Raw genomic sequence first — 13,245 nt, 5'->3', positions numbered from 1 at the left:
ACTGCCCATTACGTGACCATTCACGAAACACATATGCTATACAGGGTGTCCCAGCTAAATGCGAACGTATGTTTCAAAGATATATACGTCACTTTTTCCGAGATGAAATCAATTGCAATATAGCATATGCTGAAGGGCACTTCTTAGGAGGGCATTAGCAAACTCCTAAGGCAATGAAAGATGAAAGTCACTGAAAAGGTTAGCCAGCTGTAGGGATCGAACCCACATCTTCTACCGGTCCAGGGCTCTACCAATTGAGCTAAGCTAACACGCCTCTCCAGCGACTTTCGGGGTGCGTCATCTGAAGGGACGACAAACCAGCCACTCACTCTTACATTTTTTGCTCACTCATACACACATTCATACGACGGAAATCGACGCAAGCGGCACCTGTTGAACAAGAGAGAAACTGATGTTCTGAGGCTGGAACAACGATTTCCGTCGTATGAATGTGTGTATGAGTGAGCAAAAAATGTAAGAGTCAAAAGGAGGGTGAGTGAAAGTGAGTGGCTGGTTTGTCGTCCCTTCAGATGACGCACCCTGAAAGTCGCTGGAGAGGCGTGTTAGCTTAGCTCAATTGGTAGAGCCCTGGACCGATAATCCAGAAGATGTGGGTTCGATCCCTACAGCTGGCTAACCTTTTCAGTGACTTTCATCTTTCATCGTTGATTTCTTAGGCAATTTGAGGCTTTGTTTGTATCTGTCCCTTCTATGTTGTTCCGGCCTCAGAACGTCAGTTTCTCTCTTGTTCCTAAGGCAATGTCTTAATTAACTTTTTACTTATAAAGGCTACAAAGTTCTCCCAATAAGGACATGTAGTCCAGTCGGTCACCTGATACCGGAGCCGTCTTAGGAACAAAAATCCGTTCGATAGATCGTCCACACAAAAAATTCGTGAAGGAACACCATTTTTTTCTTTACTTTGTTCATTGCGCATCTTCGGAGACACAACTTTCCTTCACCCACAATGTGAGAGGGTGAGAGAGCACACTGTCACCTCTTGACCATGGGTAGCGTCAAAGACAAATTTTTTTCGCCATGTCTCTGAGGATGGTGAGAGCCAGGCGCGAAAATCGTCTGACTGATGTACTTGACGGCCATGGTGACGTTGGATATAAGACCATATCACAAACGATGGAAGTGATTCGTAGGCCACACTCTTGAGTGTTCCTGATTTCATCGGTGATAATTGATTTGAATAGCTCTCCCGAGCAGCTATTGTTGAGGAAGTAGGCAGCCTCCATGGTACTGCCACATCAACCGCCATCAGGAGTAGAGAATCTCGCGCCACTTCTGCATAATCGTAGTGTTCTTGCGATAGTGAATGTTCAAAATTTACGTGGCCAATCAGTTTTCTACTCTTTTGGTTCAAGTCACACCTTTTCCTGCGTTCATTTCGTCCATGGTCAGACTGCGCAGCTTTTCTTCATCCGCGGCGCCACTGAATTTTTGCTGCCGGTGGGCTCCCGCTGTGAATCTGTCGGACGTTCATTGGCAACTGCTGTACAAGGTATCTTTACCAGAGGTGGGGAAATTACTTTTATACAAAGTAATGCATTACATTATTCATTATAATTTGGAGGTTAGTAATGCATTAGTAATGTCATTACTTTCATCAAGTAATGGCATTACATTTATATTTTCGAGCATAAGCCTGAAACCTGCTACGCATGAGTTTTCTTTCTTGCTTTATTAGTTATAGGCGATAGCTGAAAAAAATTGGATGTTGTGGCACAATGAACATTCGATGAAAGTAATGAGTAATGACACCCTGCATTGCTCAGTCAAAATGTAATGGATTGCCATTACTCATTACCCAAAAGTAATGCATTACTCCCCTTCTCCACTTACTCCACTTCTCATCTGTGTGCTGTCAGTGTAGTGCATCGTTGTGGCAAATTGTTGGGAAACTCTCGCTGTACCTTTGACCTCGTGGCTTTCGTTATTTATTTATTTATTTTTTCATTAATTGACCAGTTCATCAGGTAGTTCACCAAAACATTCAAGCTCCTTTTCTGCCTCCTCCAAGATGAGATTCTTGCTCGTGATATCAGTGATCATCACTGGATTTTTTTTTTTTTCTCTTCCCAGGTAGTTATGGATAACTCTTAGCGTGGTGTAGTTTGTGTTGTGTAGGAATGGCCTTGTACGGTGACACGTAGATTTTCAGGAGTTGTTAGTGTAGTTTTCTGCAATCACGGTGATGCATTAGCCAGGCATTTCAAGAAAAAAGTATTCGAGTACGCTTACATGGGTGCTGTCTCTTTGACGGAGAACTTTGTTCAGCCGGGTGAGAGGGACTCCTAGGGGTTTCAAAGCCCACTGTAGCCTTCGAGGATAATAGAAGACGTTGTTAAGCTTCTGAGCTTCATTATTGTACACTTCGAGTACCGTAGTTCCTGCGAATTTTCTTGCTGTGTCACAACTTCGCATCTCAGTCTGGAGCTATGGGACAGATTTTCATCGTAGCATTGCTGATGTATCTGCAATAAGTAGACCACAGAAAGGTGTATTTAAATGTGCCGAAATTTTACATATCACAGAAAAATTACGAAAAAAAAAGGTGTACGAGATATTGTCAGTTTTACACTGTCACGCGTCTTTGCATACCTCATAAAGCTCTTCTACTGGACCGGCGAAGACCTCAAAGCTTGAGGAGGATGTGTCTAGGAATTTCAAACGAGAGTCATGTCCTGCATGGAGCTGCGGGTCTAGAGGGCTGAGGGTCATGGAGCTCAAGGTCTAAGGTTTCTTCCAAACCTTAGCTTGGGGTCTAAGCCTGTGCCCCGCCTTGGTCCCTCTCCTGGTCCCTCTCCTGGTGCTGTTCCATAAATACCTGCAGTAATGCGAAAACAAGTCTCATGGGATAAATCTATAGCGTAAGAAAATTCATTTATACAGCGTGACAATACATTTTACAGTTTAGATAGTTTACTGTACCTCAGAAAATCGTGTGTCCTTCACAGTTTCTGCAAAATGTCCCACTGGTTCTTGGGCTTGTGTGTCTGGTACACTTCCCTGCACTTCATACATCACTGTAAAAACAAAACTGCAATGCAGAAGATTGGGTAACGTTCATGTGCGATCCTCACCTGCTCAACACTCGGATTTTTTTAGGTTGTTGGGGTGCTGCTATGCAAGGGCCACAGCTGTGCAAAGGGACGAGCTAGCCCGAGCCTGGCTGCCGTGCCGAAATCTAGCCTCGAAGTCAATTTGACTGCGGGTTGGGCTCGGATTCTGTCCAAGAGTTCTCGGGCCTCAGTGAGCCATTCTTTTGAGCCATTTTGTGAGCCATTCTTTTGCAGTTATTTAATCTTCAACATTCGTTTTGAAAACAAAGCAGCCATGTACAGCTCCCGTCAACTCTAATAATAGCACTGGAAAAAGTTTGGTCTTGTTTCAGAGCGCAAAAACAGCCAGTGTGAAGTGAACAAAATCCTTGCGTTAAAAACAATTTTGTTCAATTAAGATTTCTCCATGGCCCCAAAGGTTCGCTGTAATTGCGCTCGGGTACGAGACCATATTTTTCTAAGTGTTATTATTAATTTTGGCGTAAGTTGTACCTGGGTCCTCTCCCTGTCTTTGTGATAAAACGCTACAACGTGGTTGTATACAGTCAAACTCTTTTACAACAAAACTCAGGGGACAGGAAAAAAAAATTGCAGTAAAGGTATTTTCGTTAAAAAGGTTGTCCATTCTTGGACCTATAGGGCTCCAGCGGGACCGCAAAAAAATTTGCTGTAGTGGTATTTTCGTTAAAAAGGTGTTCGCTATAAAGGAGTTTGACTGTATAGGTCGTGGTGTCGAGTTATTCTCACCTTTGCCGAGTTTGCCCTCGCTACGGCGTCCATCGTGGACAGGCACACTATACGTGACGACCACGTGTTGTTACGAGCACAAACTGCGTCTACGCGGCGCTTTGCACTTTGCTTTGCAAAGTATGTGTGGTTTACGCTGTTTGCTGTGTATCGTGTAGACAGAACCTGTTGGATGGATCGCATTTACACTTCTGCCTGTGCAGCTGCTAGTCTGACCTCGGCCAGGCTTTCGGCAACCGGGTCGTGATCCGTGGAGTTGGGTACGGTCCGGTCCGGGTCGGTAAGTTCAGGCCCGTGCAGTGCTCTACAACGGGCTTCGATGTAGCTCGACCGTTTCCAACGAAGAAACAGGACTGCTCAAAATGCATTGAGCAGGCACAGTCATTCTTGTGGTAGTTGTACGCCTTTCCATTCGCGGCTCCATTGCTAGTATACTGCTATGGGTTATGTTTAGGCGGAAGCTTACCATAAGGCTGAAAGCCCAGAATGCTGAAAAATCAGAAGGCCGAGCAATCGCGAGACTGAAAGTCAAATGGCGGAAAATCTGAACACCAAACAATCGCAAGGCCCAAAATAAAAAGACCAAAGCGACAGAAGACCTAGGGTGAGCACCGAGCACCCCCATGAATGAGCACTGCAGGGAATTGTTCTAGATTATGAAAAATTATTGTGGCTCTTGTAGTTGAAATCAAATAATTGGAATGTGTAGCACTTTGTGCTCTGAAATAGACTGAGAGAGACAGAGAGAGACAGAAAAGGCATATTACAATACAATTACAATACAAAATACAATATTACAATAAGAAAGTGCCTGGCGGGTGAATGCCAGTGAATAACTTGTATCAGCCATTGAATGATGTGTTGGTGTTGGCAAAATAATAATAATAATAATATGGAGAGACTGAATTCGTCGCACGAGAAATCTGGCTACTCCCATAAGCAGACGCCCCCTCTCCCCTTTACCCCTTTACAGGGGGGGGGGGAATATGTTTATTAAAGAAAAAAGAAAAAGAAAGGAGGAGATGGCGTTTCTCTATACATTTGATGACACGAATGCGATTACCACCGCATACAATAAACTCATACGAGCACACACTGGTTTATATGTACAGTTGAAAATATGATTCATATATCTGCTTCTGCTTTTTGATTTCCCCTAAGTGATCCAACGTACCTTATTATTGGTGAAATGATTTATTTGCTGTATTAATTCCCAACAAGTCTAGCCTACCTCATCTGTGGATCAAATTTTTTTATCACAGCTGGAATAACGGTTTTCGTATCTCGAGCTCCTTATTTTTCGGCCTTTCGATAATGCGGTTTTCTGACTTCACGGAGTTCTATTAGATCGTTTTCTTCTTTCTTTTTATTTATTTATTTTTTCTTGTGTGTGATGGATATTCATTGAACATAGTTTGCTACACCACGCACTTTGAGCGTAGTTCCACTCCTTGGCATAAAACGGCCTTCTTCTGTGACAAATTGCGCCGCTTCTATATACCTGGGAACGTTAATTTTGGTACGGTTGCAAAGCTGCGTCCTTAATCTAGGGCGCTGTAACGTCCGATTTTTGATAGGTCGCTACAGAGCGAGAAACACGACCACAAATGCGATTTTGGCACTTGCATTTAGAGAGTTTACGTGAAAACAAACGGAGATACGACAGTATTTCTATTTGTGGTGTGTTCTCCAATGTTATGCGGGAGGTGCACCAACGTCATAATTTCGGTAGGCGGCGTTACTAATTGACAATAGATCTTTACAAAACGTGAAAAATGGTATATTTCTCATTGTCAGTGCGAGTCGTCCTGCTGCCCGCACACGGCCAAGCTGTGCGTCCGCGAAGCGGGAGCCTTCCGAGAACTAATCGAGAAAAATCCTTCGCAATCGGAACATTCCTGAGGAAGTTGTTGGGAATTTCGCAGACCGATATCAAAGACCCGTTGAAAAAGTCGAAATGGAAACTAGCGCCACCTCTTTTAGCGACATGGATAGCGCCTACTACCGGCGAGGTAGTAGACGGCTTCTACGGCAGGCGGCACTGATTGAAAAAGAAAAAAAAGATTAGTTTGTAAGCTATGCTTTGAGCTTTCTCTTGCTCTTTGAAAACGTAAGTCGTATTGAATTATGTGAGCTGATGGTGCCAGTGGTACAGGGGAGCCTGACCGATGACCAATCACTATCATCATTATTAGTGTCAGCTGATGGAGCTGAAAAGCTTGGCGCATTTGCACGTGCGTTGTTGCTGACAGTGTCACGTTGACGTTTGGCGTGTATTTTGTCGTGTGTGCTGGATGTAAAAGATTCGGCGAAAGATTCGCAGTACGAGGATGCCCCCTTCAAGCAAGAAACCGAAGAGCGGCTATCGTAAGTCGGTTCGTGCGCGGTGCCGGCGACTTCGTCAGCGGAAACGGTAAGTTCCAGTTCCAAGTATGACTTATCTGAAGATGGATGCCCATATATGTCAGTCGCGTGTTATATATTTCTTAGTTTCGCGACCAAGGCGACGCTTGCAGACCCTGTGGAGGACTTTCTACTCCAGATAGGCTACGCTTCACATGGATCACCAACCCCACAGGCGAGTGCCGCGACCTTTGACCAGGCTCCCGCAGCTCCCCATAGAGCCCATAGTTTGAGATAATTCAGGCAACACTGGACATGCAACCAATGAAAATGAGCTATGATGCCTACCTTTCGGCCAATCAGGAGTCTCTCAGTTTGGCTCGCCTTTCGGCCCGGTACTGGCTACCATCGGCTTTTACTTTTACTGGTTTTCATGCCCGACGCTTGTTATTCCGTATTCCAGAACAACTAGGCAAATTTTTGACAAAATAAACATTTATTTGAAACATCGTACTGATTCAATAGTCTGACACAAATATTCACCGTGCCTACAGAGTCCAAATCGTTGCGTTCGTTGACCAAGTTCGAGCTGGAAAAACACACACACACTCTACTCCCAGAAGTGAGCGACGCTCACACGAGTGCACGCGATTTCACGGTGATGATCTCCTTTCGTTGGTTGCAGTGCGAAGGTTTCAACGAAGCGGGCAATGCTTGTCGCACGGACACCGAATCCTGTCTCCGTTGTGACTGCATTTGAAAATGCGACGGCGCTCACAAGTGTTCCTCAGGCGTGAGCTCACCACTGCATTCCAGTTCTGAACTCGAGAGACTGTTCGTACGTAGGATACTTGTGTCGGGAAACATCACAACACGCGCTGAGTCACTTTGACACACGAACAAATCTGCGACTTCTCTTTGAACAATGCCATCATACCGTGGTGTCAACTGACATCGTCGAGACGCGAGACGCCGCTGCCACTTCTCTCCCTTCTCTTCTCGTAACTGCCCGCCAGACAGGCAGCCCGCGAAAGAATGCTCTTTTGAAACTTTGCCAACCAATAGCGGAGAGCGCAATGTCCTTCGGCCAATGGGTATCAACTATGATGCCTGACGGAGTAATATCACGTGTTTATGACGTGCAAACATTTTTTTAGAGCCGCGAAGAGGGGGAGCTGTGGGCGCCTGCTTTGACTGCGTGCGAACTACGCAAGCAGGAAATTGTGCTGGACATAATGACCCCGCCCCCTACTGGCTTACTGGCTCACCAAATGTCACAACAGAATCTGATGGCCTATTGGAAACTGAAGATTTGCCAGAACTTCTCACGGAAACTTCTCAACGGAACTTGTCTCCGCACCTCACTGAGGAAGACGCGATTCATTGTCGGAGAATAATTTCGCCAAGTCATTTTATCAAGAGCCTCCGTGAGATTGAGCAGCATATGTTTGTCCAGAGAGATATGCAGAGCGATTTTCCCGTTCCCTGCACACCGTACGAACTTCCTGTGGCGCAGGACGGTGCATTTATGCGGTGCAGATCGAGAAAAAAAAATCGTGGTAACCAAACTCTGCGCAATATAATAATAAAACGTGAACTTCGCTCCGTGTATTTCCACTGGGACATTGCAGTGTAGCACAGTTGCATCACACTACCGCTGGGGGTGCCAGCTACACAGAAACAAAACGAAATCTGGTACTCCTAGCGGTAGCTACACGCAACTGTGCCGTGACCGCCATATTGACTTTTGCATATGAAAATCGGGATGCACGGAGAGCAACGTTTGCGTGGATAACTTTTTTGTTACGTGAAGTTGGGTTACTACGATTTTTGTGCGTTTGTACCGGATAAATGCGTTATCCCGCGCTACCGGAAGTTCATGCGGTAAGCAGGGAACGCCATACGTGCAAATATGTGGGGCTACTTTATCTGCACCCACCCTGTATATTAACACGAACGAAAAAACCTAGCGAATTGAATGTGCCACACTTGTAAAACTAAGCAAGTTATAACCTGATTACGAACCTTGAGGCATGTGTACCTAAATAAGTGTAGAGGTGCTCATACTCATAAAAATCTGAAAGCTTGGTTGATTACAGGTATTCACGATGCATTTGCAGTGCATGACGACGCTTGTTTAAACCACAAATTAAAGCGGTTAAAGTTGCCTTGGCGAGGAGCATGTTGCATGATGTAAAACCCCGAGACTAGGGAACACGAAGGGATTGACACAAACACGACACATGTTTGTGTCTGTCCCTTCCTGTTCCCTAGTCTCGGGGTTTTACATCATGCATCGTCTTCACCAGCTTACTTGCTTCCTAGCCATTTTTTCATTGAGGAGCATGCGACTGTCACAGAAAGAGAAACCGAAACCACAGGACGGGGCAGTCTGCTGGATAGGTTGCCGATAGCCCAAAATGTTTAATTACGGGGCCAAAAAGTGATGATGATGCGTGAAACACGCTATAAAACATTGTTGTAAACATTTTGTTCGGACATGGAGACTAGGTTCAAAACTTTTCTGCCGTAAAAATTGGCGGGCTGAAGTAACACGCAACGGGCCACGCTGGGACGTATAATGGCGGCCTCATTCGTTTCGGGCGAGTTGTGGCCGTTGTAATGTCTCAGCGCGTCGACAATGAACGACGCGAAGAAAAGTACAGAAACCGTCGTCAGTAGGTCAATACCACCGTAGCCATGGACGTAAGCGGTCCATACACCAGTCGACGTGCCGACGAGGTCGTACGCGAGCGGACTACCGCGGTCGCTGTGCAACGCCGTCGCCGAAGAGTCGTTCGCGCTGCCGCTGATTGCGGTGCACAGCTGCGAAGGTGTCGTTCGGCGCGAGATGCCACTGCGAGGGGCGTACGCAAGTTAGCATTGCAACGTGAGCGACGCGCCATTAAACGTGCTGAAGAGTTTGCCGTAGATCGCGCCGACGTCGCGTCTCTCAAGCGACAACAACGAGCGCGTGACACCACCGTCGCCGTGGACGTTGACGATTCGTGCACTGCCAGTCGACGGACCGATGCGGCCGAGACTGCCCGTGAGGTACACGAGCGGACTCCAACTGCCGCGGTGCAACGAGGACAGTTGTCGGCGCGGGAGGTGGCTGCGAGGCGCGCCCGCAAGGCAGCGTTGCAACGTGAGCGGCGCGCCAAGAAACGCGCGGAAGCGTCCGCCGAAGAGTTGGCCGCGGAACGCGCCAACGTCGCCGCTCTCAAGCGACAACAACGCGCCGCTAAGAAGGCGCAAAGCGATCCCACCGTGGACAATCCATGTTCTCCCAATGGACGGGCCAATGAGGCGGATATTGCTCGTAAGGTACACGAGCGGACAGCAGCTGTCGCGGTGCAACGCCGCCGGAAGGTCACTCGTGCCACTGCTGATTGCACCGTACAGTTGGGAGAGTGGCATTCGACGGGGAAGACGGCAACCAGTGCTGTTGGTGAAATAGCGCGAAAGATTCGCGTTAATTTTTACACAGTCGACAGGGCCGGCGATAGGGGTAGGCGTGTAAGGCGGCGGCCTTAAAGGTACTATAAAGCAGTCGAGGTGCAACCCATTGTTTTGTGTGCCCCGAATTGTGTACGTCCTCAGGAGTAAAATGCCGCAAAATTTTCTCACATAGACGTCGTAGCTCCCGAAAAAATGCAAATTTAAATCTACTGGCAACACTGTGGCGAAGCAGACCGACGAAACGCCAACTCCGCCAAGTACGGCGGCAAAAATGTCTCATGCGCACGACTCTGGGCCAAACAGCGACGTACGATAGCAGCGCCACGGTGCTGAAACAAGGCCCAGGTATAGACGTTTCGCTACTGAGTGCAAGATTCGGCTTTTGTTGATTTTCTTTCACACAAATTACATTTTCTCAAAAGGTAGTATTTCAAAATCCCAACAGGAAAGCCATCTGTTTGTCGGTCTCCTTGTTTACAGGGTTGCTTGACAAATTGAGGACTTCTTCCCACCATGCGTCGCCCCGACGTTCTTGACTGCGTTATTATTTACCAATTAAAAATACTTGGAGTAAACTCCCGCGCCTATTACTTGTTGTGCTGAACTTTTGAGCCTAGCACTCTCACGTCATGCTGATTGCATAGGATCGACCTCGACTGCTTTATAGTACCTTTAAGCCCTGCACACGAAGCCCTCAACCAGGGATTACTTTTTTAAAAATATCGAGTATGCGCTTAATCGCACGCAAATGAGGGAAGATTGTGTTATGTGCCATTTCGTCATGTGAGGAGAAAAAGTCCCACTTTTAAGAAAAATCCGCCAACCCTGCGAGCTATACCGAGGATTTTGCGCCCTTCTCTCCTGCTGCCATTTCCTGTACTGCTAAACTCTCCGACTGCAAAAGTCTTATCGTTTCTTATCTTTTCATCACTGCTGGTGCGAAACAGGGCCCGCGATGTGCCTTCGCCTCGAGGCCCCACACACCCCTAGCACCGGCCCTGACAGCCGACCCGCGTTTATCCGGATGGCGTCATTTTCCTGCGAGAATGTCCGGATAGCGGGCGAACCGGAACAATGAAACACGAAAATCCAGAGTGATCCTAAAAGCACATCTTTATTGACCATTACGCTAAAAACTATCCAGTCACCCGTTTCATTCTGATACATGCATCCAGTTCTTGTAAAATCTTTGCTAATGGCGTTGACTCGTGAAATATTGTTCCGTTGCATGAGACATAATGGCGCCGTTCTCAGCGCCGCCCGCTCATTTTCTGGCGTCGCAGCTGGTGCGTCCGGGCTTTCATTGTGAGATTCTTCTCGAACACTGTCGGAAGTGACGACGCTGAAGATGTCGTCGTCTGTGATTGCAGCGCGGGGGTCCTCGTTGCGGACCTTCTCAGTCTGAAATGACCAGACTGCTCAGTCGATTACTTTTGTGTAACGTGCAAAGTCGGAAAGGGAGAAAATTCTTCCTAGCAACACCCTCTCTGTGTCAGTAAAAAGGTGGCCATGACCAGGGTTCTGGACCTCGCTTGACTAGGTGCGGGCCAAGGGTCCTTCCTGGACAATGACCGGATAACTGAAGCCGATTGCTGGGTATTACAGTCAACCCTCGATTTATGAACCTTCGATTTATGAATTCCCTCGTTTTATGAACACGAGCACGAGGAACCAAACTTTTTCCATTCAATTTTCCCTCGTTTTATGAACCTCGATATTCGAATAATGAACGGAATTTCTGGGATCCAACTAGAAGTTGCCCAGCGTTTTTGCCCTCAATTTATGAACGGATCGTTCCGAGGTCAACAGAAACCTTCAAATGGATAATTCCGTGGTCTTATGAATGACGCCTGAACGGACAAAACGTTTTCCAGGTACTGCACCCTCGGTTCTTAACCCCTCGAAATCCGAACAACAAACGGGTTTTCCGGGGTCGCACAAGGTGCGACCAAGTGTTCCTGACCTCAGTTGATGAATAAGGTGGTCGCTGTCACCCGGAGATTAGTAAACGGAGGTTAAAAATCCCGGAGGAAATCCGAGAGCAGTCCAGTGCGAATGTGGTGACATCTCTCCTTTCCAATGAAACAATTTAGTATTGCATAATAAACAGAGTGTGAATGCGCTAACGTCTGTTCTATGTGAGATTGATACAGCAGAAGGCATGGTCAAAAGCAAAATTACGCAATATATGGCATTATAAACACAATCCCAACTCTGAAATACTGTTCCATTTGCTCGATAGTACTCAGTTAACGGAATTTTCGATTTATGAATCCCTCGATTTATTAACGATTTTTCGGGGAACCGAGGGTGTTCATAAATCGAGGGTTGACTGTAGTCACTTCCGTTCCCCAGAATTCTCGTCCGAGTCCAGAAGCTGAAGTCCGGATAAAAGAGGGCGAAATACGTGGGAGTGAAATCTATCCCCATGCTTTTTGGTCTGGATACTGCAGGATCCGGATAAACGCGGGTCGACTTTAGCTTTCTTTTGCTGGTTTCGTTATCGAATTTGGTCCATCCAGCAGCACGTGAAAGCTCCTGTGCGAGCTGGAAAGGATAGGAACGTGAACAATTTCTTCGATGTATTTTCAGGCTGGTACGTCAAGTTTGTTGGCGTACCTTCAGGACCACATCTATGCCCAGCCTTCATCTCCAGCGCTGTCCAAGGTAGGAGTCATCTATTCTCTACATATAGAGATAAAAGTATATCTTTCCGTTCTCGGCAGTTCCCGTTGACGGGGCTGCGGAATTTCCCCGAACAGACCGCGCAGTTTCTGCCGACAGTGCTCCTTCCTGTCGAGGCCATCGTATTGAAGCTTGCCCATTCTTTTATTTTTATTTATTTATTTATTTTTAAAATCTGAGCTCCCTTCCTCCTCTCTGTCTGATAGGGATTGCTATGAAGTTCTAAATAGTGTGCGTGCCACTCGTTTTTTTAATGAAATTGAATTTAGGCTACGTTCAAGACAGGCGATGTCATTCAGCCTGTTTGGCCCATTAAACCTGTTACCGTGACGTAGAGCAGCAAGTGAATACTGTACCTTTCGTGGGATGGTGCAATTAGTTTTCTTGCTGGAGCTCAGGGATCCTAATCGTATTTCAAAACACCTGTCGATTTAGTACTGGGCCGGGAGATGTTTCAACATTCGACACATTTTTACGCACGCTTCTCTCGTACTATGTATTCCTTTTTTTATTTTCTTTCACTTCACGTGGCACGTTAACCTTTGCACCCATAACAGGGCCTGAAAACAAAAAATTCAGCTGCTTCCAACCAGCATTAAGTGGAATTCATGCTTGCTGGTTTGCATAATCTGTGTCAATTACGAGTCTTTCGTTGGTTTGCAACAATACCGAAGGAAACCAGTATGAGCACCAGAGTTGTGGAATGGGGTCTCCCATTCCGTTCCAATTCCATTGCGAGGAATGGAGATTTGCGATAATTCCATCCCTTTCAATTCCTCGGAATGAAAAGGTATGGTCAGTTCCCACTCCCGGAATGACTTGGCAACCCTATTCCATTCCGTTAATTCCCTCAATAAAAGAAAGGGACCGGTAACCATACTGGCATGTCCAGCAGTGCCAGAGGAGATTGACGTTACCTAGCACGAAAAAAGCGCAA

General features: G+C 46.6%; 1 protein-coding gene and 1 non-coding gene across 4 annotated transcripts in view; both read left to right on the top strand.

Moving 5' to 3' along the window:
* Positions 1-13,245, top strand: part of LOC135375383 (THAP domain-containing protein 7-like) — a 35,648-nt gene that overhangs the window by 2,915 nt on the left and 19,488 nt on the right. For 2 of the 3 annotated variants that reach the window (XM_064608098.1, XM_064608099.1), the window contains exon 3: positions 12,216-12,290. The exons of the other annotated variant lie outside the window; for it this stretch is intronic. In XM_064608098.1, the coding sequence (XP_064464168.1) occupies positions 12,216-12,290 (75 nt within the window). The remainder of the gene's footprint in view (positions 1-12,215; positions 12,291-13,245) is intronic. 3 annotated transcript variants of the gene reach the window in all.
* Trnai-gau (transfer RNA isoleucine (anticodon GAU)) lies at positions 563-635 on the top strand. The gene has a single exon. It is a non-coding gene; the product is annotated as a tRNA-Ile (tRNA).

The sequence above is a fragment of the Ornithodoros turicata genome, unplaced genomic scaffold, assembly GCF_037126465.1.
Source record: "Ornithodoros turicata isolate Travis unplaced genomic scaffold, ASM3712646v1 ctg00000858.1, whole genome shotgun sequence".
NCBI classification, from domain to species: domain Eukaryota; kingdom Metazoa; phylum Arthropoda; class Arachnida; order Ixodida; family Argasidae; genus Ornithodoros; species Ornithodoros turicata.
The sequence above is the reverse complement of the archived record's forward strand: the minus strand, read 5'-3'. Positions and strand labels throughout refer to the sequence as shown.